The sequence below is a fragment of the Siniperca chuatsi genome, linkage group LG9 (genome assembly GCF_020085105.1).
Source record: "Siniperca chuatsi isolate FFG_IHB_CAS linkage group LG9, ASM2008510v1, whole genome shotgun sequence".
NCBI lineage: Eukaryota > Metazoa > Chordata > Actinopteri > Centrarchiformes > Sinipercidae > Siniperca > Siniperca chuatsi.
The window spans coordinates 992,989-1,012,618 of NC_058050.1; the positions used below are offsets into that span (position 1 = coordinate 992,989).

Sequence of the window (19,630 nt, forward strand, 5' to 3'; positions counted from 1 at the left end):
ATCTGAACCTGCAAAGTAACTAAAGCTGTCAGATAAATGTAGTGGAGTAAAAAATACAATATTTGCCTCTGAGATGTCGTGGAGTTGAAATAGAAAGTAGCAGAAAATGTACAAATTTGAGGTACTTGTACTTTACTTAAGTACAGCACTTGAGTAAATGTACTTCGTTAGATTCCATCTCTGGATATTAGAGCTCATGTAAACATACATCCAGAACCAGCTGCTACAACAGGTGTGTGTGTTGTTCACCTGGTGGGCACGGGGACCTCTGTGAGGCCGGTCAGCAAAATGGCGGGGGCCAGCCGGACGAAGGCGATGATCGGCCGCTCCAGGAAGTCGACTTCACCCACCAGGACGTTGGAGGCCTCTGCACCGGGAGGGATCTTCTTCATGAAGTTCATATCCACCTGAAACACACACACACAGGATCAACCACACTGTGACTCCGTGATCCACACTGCGGCCTGCAGGGGGCGCTAGCAGCAGACTGCGAGTCTGGTTTCTGAGAGCAGAAAGTTGTGGGTTTGTTCCTCCTCCTCCTCCTCCTCCTCCTCCTCCACCTCCTCCACCTCCTCCACCTCCTCCTCCTCCTCCTCCTCCTCCACCTCCTCCACCTCCTCCTCCTCCTCCTCTGTTAACACTCAACGTGTTGCCGTCACAGAGCTCAGGTGAGTCGCTGGTTTCAGGTAACAGCAGCAGGTGGAGTCTCCTCCGAGACGAGGAATCAAACCAGAGAGAAACCTGCTGTTTCTCAACACGTTTGCTTCAGTCTGGCTGCAACGATTATCATCATTAGCAGATCGTTTTCTCAAAATCAATAAAGACATCTTGATGCAAGACTAACATTCAAATGAAATCATGACAACAGCCAAAGAATCCACCACATTTTCACATAAGAACACTGAAACACAGCCGATGGTCGAGTCAGAGTCACGCTGACTTCACTAAACAACACAATCCAAACACACATGAACACAGTGCACAACCACGATGAGCCACAACACAGGCCACTGATTGGTCGACAGCCGGCGGTTGACAGGTGAACAGACTTACGGCGGGCTTTCTGCCGGTCGGCGGCAGCAAACAAACACAGTCGCAGTCCTGCCGAGTACCAGACGTGTCATCCTCCAAAGCACCAACACAGCTTCTGATTGGCTCCTTCAGGGTCACACGGACCAATTAGCAAAACTCTAACAAGACTCAAAGTCACATGACTGAAAGCAGCTTGATTATTGTTTACTGGTTTTCTGTAACTTTAGCTCATTGTGAAATTCACGTTTTCCTTACTTAAAAGAAACGCTGTGACGCGATTTTGTTTAAATTGTAAATTAATAAACAAACATATTCCCGTTCCATGAAACTCCGCTTCAGTTTCAGTTTCCACTTTCAAATTTGCCATTTCATGAGATCTATTAGTCATTTCATCTAAATTTACAGTCACTCTCTTTATGAACCGCAGCGACGCGCTCTGCTCTGCAACCAGGTTTAGTCGAGTTCAACCAAAGTGAACTTCGACCGCCAGCACACACGTCCAATGGCGGTCCGGTACCGACGGGTGGCGGAAGTAATATAAAGTGCAAACTTCACTGTAGAAATTAATTTAGAGTTCTACAACTGTGCTTCATGAGAGGACGGAGGGGAAACCAGGTATCATTCCGATGTAGCGTCGCAGGTAGCTGCTTTATAGTGCAGCAACACGTGGAAACATTAACTGAATGTTTTCACGCAGTCTAATCAGACTAAAACAGACGGTTTCGCTGCGAACGCCCCGTCGTGTATTTCAGTGAGACGGCTGTGGTGGAGCCTTCAGCTAAATACAATGCCGGCAATGCTCTGCGTTTAGAGCTGCAACTAACGATGATTTTCATTAAATGATTGATCTGCCGATTGTTTTCTTGATTAGCTGATTAATGGTTTGGTCTGTTAAAGGGACGACTTTTGTCCGACCAACAGTCCCAAACCCAAAGAGATTCATTTTACTATCATGTAAGAAAAGATGAAGCAGCAATTTTTGACATTTGAGAAGCTGGCACCGTCCAACGTTTGGCATTTTGGATTGAAAAGTGATTTAACTGGTTAAATCGATTATCAGAAAGTGCAACAGTCGAGCTGTCGATGGTGGAGACAAAAATGACTGTCACTGAAAACCTTTTTAAATCCCTCTTCAAACTCATGGATCTGCTACTCAAACCAGCCTCCCTGGATCTTTGATCCAAACGTTACGTAGCAGAGGACAGAGGACAGCAGCAGGCGGGAGCAGTCTTTACCCTGCTGAAGTCCACGGTGCTGTTTTCCCGGCTGCCTCCGTTGATGCGACTCTCGCTGTTCTTGTTGTTGTCGAGGTTCCCTGGAGCCGAATGAGGGGACGCCAGCAGACCTGCAGAGGACAGGAATAAATATGAGCTGATGGGTAGAGAATATTCTGCTCTATTCTTCGAGTAAATCCTGAAGGTGTCTACAGGTACAACACAAAAGCATGAGCCGTGGTCTCAGGTGAACCACAGGAGAACTCAACAGGTCTTTAAATTCGATCCAACGGGCAGAATCTAAATCTCTTTTCATAATAAGTTTCACAAGATTCTTTTCTTAGTAATGATTCCTGTTCCTGAGCTGAAGCTGCCGATTTAAACCACATGACTGACCACTTACAGCCTGAGAAAACACACGAGACACGTGTTACTATCACACACACACACAGTTAAAGCGTCCCGTTACAGTCCAGCCTGATGTTAAATGTCACTCTGTACCAACACTGACTCCCTCTGACTTCACTCTTTAAATGTAGAAACGATCCCACTCAGCCTGACTGAACCGCACACTGACAGTTTGGAAACTCCAGAGGTCGAGAAGTTTTCCTTATTTAAAAAGATATTTAAGGAAGAAAAAAAAACATTGTTTTAATGTGATTTTGTTTAAATTGTTATTAATAAATAAAACTGTTTCCAGTTCCATGAGACTCGTTTCCTTTTTTTAGGCAGTTTCCGCTGGACTCGGCTCATTAAAAGATGTTTTTCATTTCTATTTTACATTTCAGGTTTTTCGTTCTCAGTCCCACTTTCAATTTGCCGTTTCCTGAGATCTATTAATCATTTCAGTATCTAGTTTAAGGTCACTCTCTTTACATTTTCCGTTTCCTCTCGGGGTTAATCCTTTCGTCCCAGCACTGTCAGCGTGCTGCGCTGCGTCATTAGTCGTCACACGCGCTGACTGCTTCCCTTGTCAGCTTGTTTTTTTTAAAAGCTGTCAGCTTCAGCACATTAACATCAGTAACTTAATAACGAGGAGTCAGATGACGATGTGTCAGCGTCGGTCCACAGCCTCATTTCACCTCTACTGAAGGTAAAACGCAGAGGAACAAATGTAAAGTCTCATGATCCACAGCACAGAAACTCACACTGTAACGATGGACGTTAAGTCATTTCCAGACCAACGTGTTTCCTGCTCGTTAAATCGTAGAGAAGCTGTTGGCGACGACGACCAGCAGACTCAGCACTCTGAGTTTCTGTTCGACTGGTTGATGCTCCGGTGTGCCGGAGGTCTTTTCATTCTTTCAGTCTGGTTTTTCGAGGTTAAATTCACAGCGAGTGGCGTCTTGTTGCGTCTCCACTGTTTGAGTCTGTACGCGTGAACGAAGCGTCGTATTTTCTTTTTCATTTTTATTCTGTTGTCTAATAATCTGTTTATCCCCCATTTTGCTGGGCTAACAAATTCGAGGAAGCTCGAGACACTGAAACATGTTTGTTAGTAAAGACATTAGTAGCAAAGACACAGTTGTGACTGGCTCCTCCTCTTTCATTATAAACTTTACTTTTATTTAAATGGGGAAGCTTTAATGAGAGCAACGGCCTGTTCACACTCACAGTTCCACACATGCAGAGCTGGGAGCCGCCCAGTACAGCCAGTCTGAGGTGGTGGAGCAGCGTGCGGCGTAACGTACGGGGCCACGCCATGCTGAGTCGTGCTGACGGATATTTGCCTGTGTGCCGGTGAGGAAACAGCAGATCCTGGTGGGAGACGTGGTCCTGCTCGTCCTCCATCCTGAACGCTTCCTCTTCAGGGGGGTGAACCACCACCCGGGGGATCCCTGCTCCTCCCCACAGCCCCCCCGGAGCGGAGCAGCGACGTGGAGCGCCGGAGGAGGCGTGACCTGATGGGGGAGCGTCGGTTAGGGGGCCGGGGAGGGAGGGGGTGAGGCTGGGTGGGCAGGGCTCAGAGAGGTGGCGGCCATGATGGAACTGGGTGGGAGTGGTCTGAGGCAAGGAGGCGGTGCTGGGTAGGAGGCGTCCAAACAGGTCGGGCAAACGGGGGGACGGAGGAAGCGTGGAGGTGTCACAGGCGACGGAGAAGCGACGGAAGGGGGCGAGACGAGAGGAGGACAGACCCTCCCCTGAAGAGGAGACGAAGAAGAATGAGGCGAAAGGACAGAAACATCAGCAGGACGACTGAACGACGCTCATGCCGGTTTTTAAAGTTTCATGCAAACTGAAGACGCTGACAGACGACCAGACGACCATCTGATGAGTCACATACTGATCCAGCTGAGGAGTCCGAGCCACGTATTGTCCCGGACCCACCTGACTCTGTAAACCAGTACAGAGATCACGACCAGAGAGTTTTACTGTAAAATGTGGCAGAGATTATATATCCGGGTCACCGTTCTTTAAAAAACTAAAGTGAAGGGATCCATATCATATCATTATAATAATATAATAATATACAGTATTGAGCTTAAAAACATTTAACATCAGACTAACAGTGTTCCTGTGTCTCCTGTGTGTTTGATTAGCTTCAGCTGCAATAACACAATGCGTGCATGTGCGTCCGTATGAGTCTGACGTTACTGTTGCTTTTCTGTGAATTTAAATGTTCTAGTTTTCTTGGATTCATGTAAAAACGGTGCTCCTGTGTATTTGGTTACTGCGTTTCATTGTTCACCTGCTCCATTTTTAAAAATACACATCTTCTTCACGAGCATGTTCGTAATATATCGTGGTCACGTGAAGAGTTATTCATTGGTCTTTAGAGTCTTTTAATACAAACGCTAGTGTTTCCTCAGACAAACTGAGTGCAGGCAGGTAGGTGTTAGAGATAAAACACTGAGATTTAGAAGCTTTAACTGCCATATCTCTCACACACACACACACACACACACACCTCTGCAGGTTTCAACACAGCGGAGCTTCAGGTTACATCAGCAGAATGAAAACATTCCTCACTCACAAACAGATTTTTGAGTCTGGATATTAAAAGGCAGACTCGTCACGTGGTATTAGCTGGTTATTAGCCCGCTGACTCAGCAGGTGGGTTCAGGTTAGTGCTGACCGGCAGGAAACAGACCAGACTCTCGCTGAGGACAACAACAGGCTTCCGGACTCGGCTCACATTAGCCTCTGAGAACCAGACGAGCCTGCGAGCTCACGCTTCGTTTGCTCCGGCAGGTACGCCTGGCCATCTGTTCGGGCCAATCGCAACCTTCTATCTAACATGTGGCGGGTTTGATACGACGACTGACAGAGGAGCGTCACCGGTCCAGATTTGAAAAGTCACATGCGACACATTTCGTTGCTCCGATTGGTTGTAGGCGTTCTGGTCTGCGCCCGTCGCTAACGCCCCTTGGAAAGGAGAGGTTCGGACTAATACGCATCTGCGAACTGGTCTGGTGCTGCCAGGTTACATCACAGCTGCCAGCAGGTGAGAATCAAGCGCCAGTCACTGTGAAGGCGTTAGCTTTAGTGGAATAAAGCTGGAACACACTCGTGCAGCAGCAGACGACTCTGTTCAGAAATAACAATAAAACCAATCACCAGCTGTCGGGGGAGGCAACGTTCGAGTCAAATCGCAGACCTCCGTCACGTCTACAAAACACAAGTGTGCAGGAACTCCACAGCGTTACCATGCCGACACGATGCCATGCACCAATCAGAGACCCGTCGTCCTGTCACTCTGTTACCTTAACCAATCAGGACAGATGAACTCTGAAACCAAAAACACTGAAGGAGTTCTTGAAAACAAAACAGCAGAACTCACATGAGAAACATTAAAAATATTATAGAAAATTTCTCAAATCACAGGAAACACTGTCAAAAATCAGTTACTGGGTTTCACAGAAATATGCAAATATCGTGACCTGAGAATTATCCGACATTTGTCAAAAATGAGTTATCCACATGTTTGTTTTTACTTTTATGCATCAATAGCCACATCACTTCAAAAAGGAAAAGTTATTCTCTTCCACCTGCAAAGCCAATCAGTGCCTCCGCGCTCCGTTACGGAGCTGAGAACAGCGAGACGTGAACAGCTGGAGGTGTTAGGAATCCTAAAAAGTGACGATTTTGTAGATGACACCGAGTTAACAGCTTCAAACGCCATCTGAGCTTGTTGACTTTCACCACTAGCTACCACGCTAAACAGCTAACTAGCTATGGTTGATTTCACGGCTCATGATAACTTTCGTTAGCAAGAAGTTCTTATTGATAACTCAAAGTCACTGTGACTATTTTAGAGATGACAGCAATTGAGTCCAAACTACAGTAAGTACGAATCTGAGACAAATTCAGGTTTGCAGCTGGCTCACTGAACACTGAACATTTGGAAACAGGTTATAATCTGTAGAAAGCGTCGTTAAAAACGTAAGAGAACTTACGAGGGAAACTGTTGTGCAGCATTCGCGGTAAAAAAGTAGGAAAGAGTGCAAGTGTTTCTGAATTTTTGTTTATGCTCAAATATCTTCTATCAGTAATTAATCGACTGCATGCATTAAAACAAAGTAACTGCCTAGTTTCTGTCATCTTCAGTACAACCTGATAGTTCAAAGGTCACGATACGTCAAAAAGCTTATCTGCCAAATGTCTCTCTTCCTGCTCCTGGATAACATCTGTGATTCATTGGAAAGATGAATTAATTTGGAGAAATACATCATCCACCTGGGAACTGAAGAATCAGACCTTCCTACAGCAGATGAATATTTAAAAAGTGACTTTCAGAATGACAAGAGCGCTGTGGTCTCACCGTTGCGTTCCAGCAAATGGGGGTCGGAGTGTTTCTTGCCTATGTCAGCGAAGGATCGAACCAGCGGGATTCGGTTGCTCAGCTTCTTCTCGTTCTGATGGTGGTGACGCCGCAACATGGCCTCCCTCACCTTCTCTCGAACGCCCTCCTCCAGCTGACCCGACGCCAGCATGCTGTCAATCACCATGTCTGCATGTGAGGGGGGACAACATGAGGTTAGCGGACATGCTACATGCATGATCACACACCTTACACCAGTCAGGTAAGTGAGTCTGGGAGACCGCGAGTCCTAGTTACAGGAACGTTTTGGTTTCAAATCGACAGCTACGCATCCAAGCGGACAAACACGACGTGCGGACTTCCTTAAGGCTCAGTACTCGCTCTGCTTTTATTTAACATGCATCAACTAGGCCAAACAATAAAATCAACTATTATTAAGCAGATGACTACATTTATCTTACCTGTCAATAACTCCTGCTCTGCTACTCTGACATGTGATTAAATAACTATTTTTATGATCATGAAGTCATAAGCAGGCGTCAGAAAAGTTTAATGATTTATTCTGATATTTAAAATGAGGAGACAGGAAGTTTTCCTTAAGTTAACTTTACTGACACACAGCTCACGTTACAGTTTCACTCTGGAGTTCCCCAAAGCTCAGTCCTTGGGTTTCTTTTACTTAAAAATCGGCCAAATTACGCAAAACAATAAAATCAACTACCACCCAAATGTACCGTTCTCTGTCAGTGCAACAGTCAACGACGGGATGAGCCTGAACTTCCTCCGGCTACACAGATACGAAACTCCACTCTGTCTTTAAAAACCCACTTCAAACCAACAACAAGTCTGCAAACTGTCTTCTTAAAAAAAATCAAGATCAGAGGATTCTCGTCCAGATCAAACAACGACATAAGACTTGATCCGACTATAAATCCATGTTAACGCCCCGACTGAACCTGTCCTCGCCCCAGCTTTGAGTCAGTTCCACTATTCATCATGCGGCTGGGACAGGACGGGGGTATTTCTGCGCGCTGACCTGCGATCTCTTCGATGGTGCTGGCCCTCATGTCGAGCAGCACGGTGCCGTTCAGGATGCAGGAACGCAGCTCGAACAGACTGTGAAGGGACAGCGTGGCCACGTACGGTTTACTCCAACGTTCGCCACCGTCTTCCACGTCCTCCTCAAACTTCAGCCACCTGGAGACAACACAAAGACAGATTAAACTTCACATGCCAGAGCACGGGCGCATAAAACATTTTTGGTAGCTCCCCACATGTAAACCGTCAAATCAGACATTTCCGGCCTCTGAAGAATCCTTCGGCCTGATTTCTGTTCCACTGACGCTCAGAAAGACGCTCATTTTGGCAGCATTTCCTGTCACAGTCCTTGTTTCAGGCTTTCAGATCATATTTACTCTGCAGTATCGATTCTCCTCCTCTGGTCTGAAACAATCCAGCCATGAGAAAATAAAGACGAAACTCGCTGTGCAAACGCAATTTAGTCAACTTAAAAATATCAAAACAAAATCCACTGGATTCGTAAGGAAACTGTTCAACAACTGACAAAGACTCCTGGAGGAACATGAAACATCTTCAGCGCTCAAATTATAAATCCTGAATCAATAAAAGGTTCATCCTGTACAAAGAACAAAGGATTACCAATGAAAACAAAGAGTTATTATACGGAGGAACAGGCATAAGGATCTTCTTAGATGGAACTGAAGAGATAGTGGAGCATTTTGCTAAACATTTTAATAATCATAAAAGAAAAACAAAGTGAGACAAAGGCATAACAGAAAGTGTTGAGTGTGTCCTCGCCTGGCGGTCTCCTTCCACTCCTGGAAGTCTCCGTCTCTGAAGGCGAGCTCGTCCAGCTCGGTGAACAGGTCGTGGGGGATGTGCTCCTCGTCGCCGTCCTCCGTCCCGAGGATGAACTGGACTCTCTGAGACGGCGTGTCTGCAGGGACACAACAACAACAAGCTCTGTATCAGATAATCAATTTACGATAATCAGCGCGTGCGTGATTAAATGCTGTCACTTAGTCTGGACGGACCATTCGTGGGCGACTCTCGTCCGTCCTCCCGGTCTGAGCGGTCCCGTCGCTTCCGGTGATGTCGGTGTCCTCGGTGGCGGTGACGCCTTCGACTCTGTCGGCCCAGAGGAACGTTAACGCCGACGTACACCGCTCTGTGACCTGACGGAGGGAAATACAGTCACAACTAACAGGAGCCCCAAATCAATCAGAAAGCCTGCTGGTCTGGTAATCAATACATTCATTAGCAGACATTTGCGTCCAAAGTGGGAACAGCAGCTGAAAGCGCATCGCTGCCAAACAAACAGAATAAAAGTGGCTTCTAAAGACTCTGCATTCCTGCTTCTTCTGATACAAATGATATGAATACAACAAATTCAAAAATGTGTAACTTAGAAAGACTGCAGGTTTTCTTCAGAGCATATTTTCCCCCACCTACAGTGAAAGTGTGTAGTAAGTTTGATAATCACCAAGTGATCAGCACAGACGTCAAGTTTGTGTATGTGTGTATATATGTATATTTTTACACTGCAGCTGCAACATTTATTAAAACCAGTTAAAGTCCTTCTAGCGCCCCCTGGAGGCTGCAGTGTTCGTTACAGCCTTTCTGACGACCCTATATTTCTATTTTGTGAATTTTATGATGTAATATATTGTTTGCCGTGCCCACTCCGCTGCTGACTTGTGTATAAATACAGGCCGAGTCATCTCTGCTACTTCGTGTTTGACTGTAAATACAGACAGAAGCTACTTTGCTACAGCGCGTGTTTGTGTGTAAACTCACTCTCCAGTTCTTCTTTCTCAAAGTTAGTGTAGAGGGTGGAGCTGGTCTTCCCCTGGTCCAACACCGCCTCCTCATCGTTGCCCTGCAGCACACACACACACACACACACACACAAACACACGGGTAAAACAACGGAAAGGGAACGAATTAGTCAATAAGCAAAGGGCGTTTCAGTTTGACAGGAAGCAGCACACACACAGTATTTTTTCAAGAAGGTGGGGGGAGTTCATAGTCAACACCAGAGCCAGTGAGGCAAACTTTAAAAGGTGCCCTGTGGAGCTTGAGACCACTTGCAGCCCTGCAGAGCACACGACACACACCTGCCGTTAGCGTCACGTCATTCCACTGACCTGCAGGTGGTGGTAACGCACCAACAGACAGAATCAGAAATACTTTATTGATCCCCGAAAGAGAAACTCTTTGTTACAGCCGCTCGCCTTTACGTCAGTGCACACAGGAGAAAGTACTAGCAAAATATATAATATACTATAAAAACTATAAAAACAGGTCAGAAAATAAATGAAGTACCAGGTGGGTATAAGTATAAAATAAAATAAGTGTGAAGTATAAAGTGGGTTTACCGGTTGATGATGATAATACAGTATAAAGGCAGTGAAGAAGAAGACTGCTAGCAAGTAAACCACGCAGGTGTCAAGCCTCCTGTTTTATGAGGAAGGAAATGCATTTAACACATTTGTTAGATACACGCTACGGCTGCAGCTAATTATTTACATTATCGATAAATCTGCAGATTATTTTCTTGATTAAACGGTGTGTCTGACCACCAAATATATTCAGTTCACGTCTGACGAAGAAAAGCACCAGATCCTCACATTTGAGAAGCTTCTTGTTCGCTAGTTCTTAATGTCTGACATGTTAGGGCTGCAACTATTATATTTATTATTAATCTGTAATTATTTTCTACATTAATCGATTAATCGTTTGGTCAATAAAACGTTGAAAAGACGTGAAGAAGTGAAAGACGGCCTTCAGCTTATCATATAAGACAAGTAAAGGCCTTTTCAGACCAAACGCGAATAATCGGTGTGAATAAATCGCACGTCAACTTAAAAACCCGAGCCCATCTTCCTCTCTAACCACGCAAGTCCGAGACCTTCGTATTTCGGCGTGCGGCTTTGCTTCATTCTGTGCGGCGAATTTCGGACGCCGACAAAAAAAAAACGAGCCGACCAATAAAAATCGCGACTTCCGCTCACGCGATCGATAGATTCGAACGTTAACGTCGCAATTCCATTCACGCTCGTCAAGACGGGTATCGATCGGCTGATCCATTCGGCCTCACAGCGCGGCGCTCATCTGTCTACAGACGACAAACACAACATCTGGGAAAGCGTAGCGGTTGAACCGGCTCGTGGCGGTGAGCAGCCTACAGCTTCGTTGTCAAGGTAACGCATAGAAAACCCATTCATTTGCAAGTGCATTAGGTAACGTCATGCTATGGACATTAGCAGAAAATAAAGCGTTGTGAAAAAGGTATACGTCATATATAACCGTAACCGTATTACGTCGATGAATCAGTGACTGTGTGCCGGCGCGAAGCTTTAGTTTTGTCGGTGGAACTCACGGAGCGCGAATACTCGTGTCAGACTTCTTGCGAAAGGTTTGAACGTGAAAAAATGCGTTGGTTTGTTTCGTTTTTTCGTTTCGTCCCCGGTGTGAAAAGGCCGTTAAGAAGCTGGAACCGAAGAATGTTTTGCTAGGAAAAAGAAATGACTTAAAAACGATTACATTTCTTCAGCTCTAGCCGGTGGACTGCGTAAAACACCGGGGTCACGATGGAAATAAGTCCAGGACGTAAATGTTCTGTCCCTGAAAAAGTCTGATGTGATGGATTATTAAAAAGTGTATTAGAACGTTAGAATCAATAAACCAAAACAAACAGCGTCTGTTAACTGACTAAATCAAACGGAGGTTTTAGTTTCTGTCAGTGCCTCCTTCTGGTTTTGGTGGTTTGTTTCCTTCTGCAAACTTTCTTATCTCACCTTCCTGCCACCATCATCATCATCAACATCCTACTGCAACTTCTCTTTTTAAGACTCCCTTTATCCAAAACTAACAGATAATAAAACTTTGTTTTGATAAGCGCCCTATAAATAGAGTACAAAGTGCTTCACAACAAGAGAAATAAAATAAATAGTTCAGGTAAAATCAAGATCTGCTTTCAGATAAAAATGTGTTTTGAGACGAGACTTAAACGAAGACTCTGACTCAGACAGCCTGATGTCTTCGGGCAGGATGATCCAGAGCCTCGGGGCCCTGATGGCCAAAGCTCTGTCCCCCTTAGTTTCCATCCTGGACTCAGGAACAGACAGGAGACCCCCGCCCGAAGATCTCAGACTACGTGAAGGTTCATAAGGGATTACAAGGTCTAAAATATAGTCTGGAGCCATGAAGAGCCTTAAAAGTAATCAACAAGATCTTAAAATCGATCCTGAAACCAACAGGGAGCCGATGTAAAGAGGCTGAACCAGGTGTGATGTGGTCGCACCTGGTCCTGGTTTACAGCCGAGCAGCTGAGTCCTGTTCAGCCTGCAGTCTGTCAGAGTTTTTAGATTAAGAGATCTAAGGCGAACCCGTTCAGGGCCTCCATTTTAAATATTTTAGTATTCGATATTTTTATTCATAATAACTTGGGAAGCCGTGGTGGCGTACGGCGCCGGCCAGGAGCCGCAACATCTCCAGTTCGATTCTGACCAGGGACCAAACATGACGGACACGTTGTTCCCCATCTCTTCCCTCGTTTCCTGTCAGCTCTCGAACAAACACACAAAACGCCCCCCAAAGAATACAGAACATAATCACAGGGTTGGTGGTTTGATCCCCAGCTGCTCCCGTCCACAACGTGTCTTCCAGCAGGACCGTGAACCTCAGGTTGGTCCCCATGTGTCACTTTGGACAAAAGCATTTAAACTGTGTATTTCTGTAAGCTGTGCAGCTGCTGCACTGACACACTCAGACTGTCTGGCTCCGCCCACACCCAGAGGGAACGCCGTGACTCATCGCACCGTCACCGCTGATGTCAACAGGAAGTGCTCCGACAGCCGGACATCACGTCACTGTCAGATCCTGCAGCTGCAGCAGTGGACCGAGAGAGACACAGCGGATCAAATAAACACGATAAAGATGATCGGAGAGTGTTTACTGTTCAGAAGTGAGCAGGACGACACACACACACACACACGTTTTCCACTATCCCTGTGGGGACAGCCACTGACGTAATGCATTCCCTAACCCTCACAACTAAAAGCCTAACCCTGACCTAATTATAACCTGAACCTTAAAACCAAAACTCCCCCACTGGGATATAACACACACACACACACACACAGCGCTGCGATGTTGGCGTGTGTCAGACAGGAAGTGCAGCTTCATGCTGGTTGGCTGTAGCTCTGCTGTGACTCTGAGCTTACAGCCCGCTGTCTGTTTGTACAGCAGCATGCTGACAGACCGCACACACACACACACACACACACAGAGCTCGCTGTATAAACCGACATTATACAGTTTAAACACACCACTGCACAGTTTAATGTATTTTCAGGAGGCCTCCCTTACATCGAGTCATATAATGTTAACATGATGCAGAGTGATAATGTTAAATGTTCGCAGCCACACAAGGAAAATGGAGCATACTGCAGAACAAGTGCTTTCACCGTTGTTACTGTAAGTTCATTTTACAGCTAATGCTTCCGCACTTAAGTAGGATTATGACTGAAGGACTTTTACTTGAGTGTTTTTACTTTGTAGTATTGGTAACTTTTACTTGAGTAAAAGGATCTGAATGCATTAACGGTGTCCTCGCCCCTTCAGGAAGTGATCAAACTGTCCAGAAGATGACAGAAACGAGGATCTCCTCGCAGAACAGAAGGAAACAGAAGCTCCTCTTCGCCAGACGGAGTTTCTCTCCGATGATGCAGCGAAAGCGTAGATGGCTGAAGCGCGAGTGACGGATCCATCCGGTTCATCGAGGTCAAATGATTTCACACTGTGGTGGACGCACAGAGCTCAGAGGATTCCTGCCTTCCTGTCATCACAACGCCTGTTATCGTACCAACAGGAAGTGGGGAAACGTGGCTCTGCTGCTTCTGCTTCACTTCTTTTGTAATATTCAGCCACAATGACCTCCTGTTTGTCTGAACTGGCGGCTGCTCCGGTCATTTAAATCCCGTCCTTCTGTTTTAAAGTGGAGTTTTTTTCAGCAGCTGCTTGTCCTTCTACTTTATTTGTTTTTATTAATCAGCTCAGTGAGAAATTTGACTTGTGTGTGAAAATGGAGGAAGTGAAAATGTTGTTGCTAATCTGACAGATGCTAACACGCTAACACCAACATACAGGCCTGTTTTGGGAACCAACATGACAACAGAGACTATCAAAGCCGTCAGGAGAGCGAGAGCCCGTAACAGCTCATCAGGTGTGCTGCTGTTCTCTCTACAGCCACGTTAGTTCAGCCTGAATCTGTTCACATGCAGTCAGACTGTCCCGTCAGAGCAGCCGAACCAGCAGTCAGCAGCTCCTGTCTGCAGTGGACCCGTGGACGGACAGACAGCTGTCTCTGGATCACTGCGAGACTGAAGGAAACTTAGAAACAGCAGGATTCTCAGGCAGGTTCTGCAGGTTTCTTCTCTGGCGTCTCAGCTGGTTTCTGGAGGTTTATTCTGGACGGACGTCAGAGACGATGACGTCCTCTGGACGTGCGAGTCGCACTGAACCTAAAAATATGAGTATCGTGTCTGCGAGTTCAGATCTCACCGAGTTATGACTCTGAGAAGGAGCGCGATTTTCGCCTCCCCTTCAGCTCTGCGGCGCCCCCCCCCCGGGGAGGCTTTAGTCTCTGTCCTGCTGACTGTCTGTTACAGACCAGATCCTGTCATGTCACCAGGGTTAACGTGTCGTCCCGAACGAGGAGTTAAATCAAAAGAGAAGCAAAGTGAATATTTCATTCCCCACCTCCCCCCTGTGGTGTTCATCCCGTCCCAGTGAAATATCTTCTGTTAGTTAAGTTCAGTTCACTCTGTTTGCAGAAACCCACAGCAGCAGAAACTGAAACTCAACCTGACTTCCAGTAAAAACACAATCAAAACGCACAAGTGGTTGTTAAGTGTGATGTTCTCTCTGCAGGCTGAACACAGTTAGTCTTAGTTAGCTGTCCTGTTCACGCCAGGTGACTGAAAGGGAGCATAAATTTACTTTTTCATTGAATCAAAACTCACTGAAGAAGCTTTCTGAAGCCAAGTAAGACCGAAGTGGACGTCTATGCGTAGACAATAGTTCACAAATACAGAAGATAAAATAAAGCAGTGGTGGAAAGTACATTTACTCGAGTACTGTACTTAAATACAACTTTGAGGTACTTGTACATACTTATATACAATTTATGCTACTTTATACTACTCTGCTATATTTCAGAGTGACATATTGTGCTTTTTAAACTGTTACTTACAACGTATTAAATATGATGCATGGTTATAGATTAAAGGCCCCCGCAGACCCTGACTGGTGTTTTCAGCTGCTGATCAGAGCTGCTCAGGTCGGAGTGAAGCATGAGGTCATCAAGTTTAAAAAGACACTAAAAATAAAATGTGGCCCGGAGGAATCAGACGACGACTCGGAGATCAGCTTTCAGATTTCCAGGTTCCACGCGCAGAGGATCGAAACGTCTGGAACGCCGAGGCGGATCCTGCTCGCAGTTTCTTCACTTGCGACCCTCGACCCGGTTCTCGGGTGTCATGGCGGCCCGGCGTCACGGCTGAGCGCGAGCTTAAGATCTGTTTGCTGTTACACGCCATCGTCACAAAAACGGAGGGAGTTTAAAATTATGGAAAGTGATTTCTATATCGAACCAAGTGAACTGATTTTTTTTAGAAACATATAAAAATCACACAAATAAAGACTTTTAAAACATTAAGTATATATCAGCTTTCTTATTGACCTCTACAGCACTTGTTGCTGTGAGATTTACGAGTTACTAATATGGGTTATTTTATGATAATATACTGCTGAGGTCCTAATACCCGTTACGCATAAATGTGCTGATCAGTCAATATTACTGCCCGTCTATAACCGAGGATTAAACGTTAAACAAGAGATGTGTCGACGCTGGTCGCAGGTTGCACGGATTGTAGCTGAAATGACTGTCAGCTGACTTATTGATGAATCGACCAGACAGTTCTGAAACGGAAATATCTGGTGCTTTTCTTCCGACAGTAAGCTGAATATCTCACCTCTCTGGGAAGCAGACAGGCTCTTTTCACATTTTTTGGACAGACCATATTATTAATCTATTAATAAACCTAAAAATGAATTGCAGATGAATCATTTTTGCATTGATCAGCTTTCACAGCGTTTAGATATCTGACTGCGTATGCAGAGGCAGCATGTATTATGCGAGGGTTTGCCGTGTGGATGTACTTTGTCTTTGCACACGGGGCTCCTTTCCTTTTTAACTCATTTCCTCAACGTTTCATGAGCCCGATGAAATACAACACGTCAGTCATGTTCTGCTTAAAGCGCTGTGTGTGGTTATCACCACAAAACAATCTGTGACTTTTCTAACTATATCTGTGAAGCCACATGAGGCCCGGCCACAAACTTCACCGACTCTGGCTGTCAAACACACTTTGTGTCTCACATTATCGTCAGATCGAAAGCAGATACATACCAGCGACATCGCTCGGGCCACCCTCTGACTGGCAATATCTCCCCAAAAGTCTCCCATTGCTGCTCTGTCCAAAACACAGACGACTGTGCCAAATTAACTCTCCTCAGAGTCCAAAAAGCACTAAAAACAGAAAACGTCCAAAACCAGAGGAAAAAGGTTCTGGCAGTAATCTCCCCACAGTTTGAAAAGCTGCGTGAAAGATGAATCCAGCAGCTGCGAGTATCTGCGGCGGCAGCGTGTGGATCCGCGAGTCGTCCGGGTTCAGCGTGTAAATACAGACGCTGGGCAGCCAGCAGAGCCTCGGCTGGGACTCGTGTATTTATAGCCGAGGCGTGTTGCTTCAGCGAGCGCCTGTCAGAGCGACCAGCGAGCCTGCAAGTCTGCAAACACAGCAAGACTAAAAAAAAAAAAAAGGAAGACAGAAAGCAGGGGGCGGGTCTGATGAAGGTGTCTGACACATTTCTGAGCAGGAAACAGGTAAACCATTTACAGACCGTTCTCTGACAGGAGCTCATGTGTTTGAATTATCTTACACATCAAGACCAAGACAAGTCAGTAATAGTAAAAAAATAAATGAATGAAGCTGTGGGAACTCCCATGTTTTTCCTTCTTGTGTAGCTTTGGTTTGTTTCAACATTTGAAAGCAGTTTTGTGTTTTCCACGTAAACAACAAATTGTTTCCATTTAACAGGAAAAATACTTTGGAGGCCGTCTTCCTTCCCCGTTCGTGCCGCGCAGCTCAGGAATTCGAATAAGAAACAACAGCCGCCCTCTACATTATCTCACAGCACACAAACACATTTCCACACACTGCGCTGGACTCTGAAACCCACAGACAGACGCAGGCCTCGACTCAAGAAAAACGTTAAATGTCGTCCGACTGATATTCAGCACCAGCAGGATTTCCCAAAGTCCCCGCTTTTGAGCCGACTTCCCTCCTGCAGCACCTCAGTGGCTCAGGGCTGGGGGGCTATAATGGATATTTTTATACTAACTGTGTATGTGTGTCAGCGCGTCGGTGAATCGTCAGCTGAACCTGCAGCGCCGCTCGGCTTCACGGACACTTTCAGCTCGTTGTTTGCGGCTCTGGTTCGCTCTCAGAGCGTCGTCGCTTCCAGAGAAGAAGAAGCCGCTGAACTCGAGCTAGCTCCATAGCGGAGCATCTAGCAGCTAAAGAGCCAGATGTTTCCCCCCCCCCCCCGAACACAGAGCTGACGGACCGGACTGACGTCCATCAGGAGACACAAACTCGCCTCCTGACGAAGAATCGTGTCGCTCTGTGAACAAATTCACCATCATAATTCCTCATAGCTACTCAGAAAAGGTGATGATGCGTCGATGTCGCTAGTTTCCGCTGCCCCCAAGTGGCCAAGAAAACCATCGCAGGTTAAAGGTCACGATCGGCTTCGTTTTCATGGCGAGGACAAAGCCACGTGGTCGTAGCTGCCCTCATGCTGCTTACTGTAGAAGAAAAACAGAAAGTAACTACTAACTCTGTCGACTGCGAGTATTAAATAATGTAGCCCACTAAACCTTCATAATGACATCAACTGGAGCACATCTATGCTTTTTGGCGCAGGTACACGTCGGAGTTCGCAGCAGTAATAGTAGTTCTCAAGGTCCAAGTACATATTTTCTCCTTAGAAGAAGAAAAACAACAACAATAAAATAGAAATAAACAGCAGAATAACCAAAAAGTAGAAAGACTTTGAAGCTAGAGAGCTGCCCTGAAAGTATAAAAGCATAAACTCGTACAGCAGCGTCATGTGGCCGTGTACGCCGACGTACTGCACACACTGCAGGAGGAAAAAGCGTCCAGCGCAACGGGACGAGCTTTGGTTATAATTTCAGTGCGTTCAGATGGTTCAGTATCTGGTCTGCAGAGCTCTGCTAGTTCAGTTTGAGGGCATTTGTGCAAACAAACTCTAAAAAAAAAAAAAAAAAAAAAACCTAATCTAATCTGTGCAGATAACAAAAAACTGCCAAACCTCCAGCTGACACTAAGCACAGAGCGAGCGAGGAGGCTAGTGTGTGCTCACAGCTCATAAAGTACACCAGCCTTCTTCTGTATGACAGAAAATCAAAAACCAATAAATCAATGACCACAACTGCACCCGTCCCATCCGATCATTCTCATTGATCCAGACCAGCAGCCAAGTCGCCCGACACGGGGTCCTGATCCTAAGTTTCAGAAAGATCTTTGAGTTCTCGTAATTCTTCTGGATTATAATGGTAAAAAAAAGTGGGTGCAAACACTGGATCCTACATTTCCCATAATGCAACTGGATAGAGTCTTTCATTAGAGCCTCCCTGCCTTTAAACAGACGCGTCTTTTAAACTCCGGACCTCCAGTTTGTAACGCAAACAGATCATCTGTTGGCAGCGCAAATTTTTATTTTTCAGTTTCTGAATATACTTCAGCTCATTTTAAGCTCAACAGAAATATTGATTTAACTTATGCTGTGATAAATATTGATACTGACCGACATGGGAAAAAAAAAAAAAAAAAAGCTGCACGCTTTAAACTCGTTGCCGTATCGCCCGGCCCGGCCGTGAGCGGAAACATGAATGTCGTTTTATTGCAGCACGTCGGGTCCGGTATTTTAAGAACTGAATGTTACCGAAATATCTCTCTCACACACACACACACACACATAATCAGATTTGCTCCCGGGACTCCCCCGAGAGCAGAGACATATCTTCCAGTCTGTGCTGTCGCTGCCATATTAGGAGAACCAGCTGAGAGGAAAAAACCACATGAAACCACATCTGGACTGCAGCAGCGTTTACTAAACACACCAGGGACTGTGGGAAAGTTAACACACACACACACACACACACACACACGTTTCACCCCGTGGGAGACAGTCATTCACATAACGCTTTCCCTAACCCGTCACCTTAACCCTAACTGTAACCTGAACCCTAAAACCAGGTCTTAACCCCCAGAAAGTCCCCGTGGGTTAGTGTGCATTCAGGTTAAAGTCCCCACTGAGATATAAGAACATGAAACACACACACACACACACACACACACACACACAGCAGAGTGAGCTCGGGTCACCGCTCAATAACACACTTACTGGCAGTGAGATTATCCAATCAGAGAGCAGCTCTCAGCACTCA

At 45.8% G+C, this 19,630-nt stretch overlaps 1 protein-coding gene across 4 annotated transcripts in view; it reads right to left on the reverse strand.

The window, feature by feature from the left end:
- Positions 1-19,630, reverse strand: part of slc4a7 (solute carrier family 4 member 7) — a 54,212-nt gene that overhangs the window by 25,061 nt on the left and 9,521 nt on the right. The window contains exons 1-9 of one of the 4 annotated variants that reach the window (XM_044206849.1): positions 16,505-16,870; positions 9,826-9,907; positions 9,063-9,203; positions 8,827-8,965; positions 8,045-8,205; positions 7,048-7,197; positions 3,977-4,387; positions 2,268-2,377; positions 250-407 (exon numbers count right to left, since the gene is read on the reverse strand). In XM_044206849.1, coding sequence (XP_044062784.1) covers positions 250-407; positions 2,268-2,377; positions 3,977-4,387; positions 7,048-7,197; positions 8,045-8,205; positions 8,827-8,965; positions 9,063-9,203; positions 9,826-9,907; positions 16,505-16,561 — 1,409 coding nt within the window. In that variant the 5' untranslated portion in view covers positions 16,562-16,870. Of the gene's footprint in view, positions 1-249; positions 408-2,267; positions 2,378-3,976; positions 4,388-7,008; positions 7,198-8,044; positions 8,206-8,826; positions 8,966-9,062; positions 9,204-9,825; positions 9,908-16,504; positions 16,871-19,630 lie in introns of those variants that run through there. The other 3 variants (XR_006379095.1, XM_044206847.1, XM_044206848.1) reach the window with 3 other exon arrangements.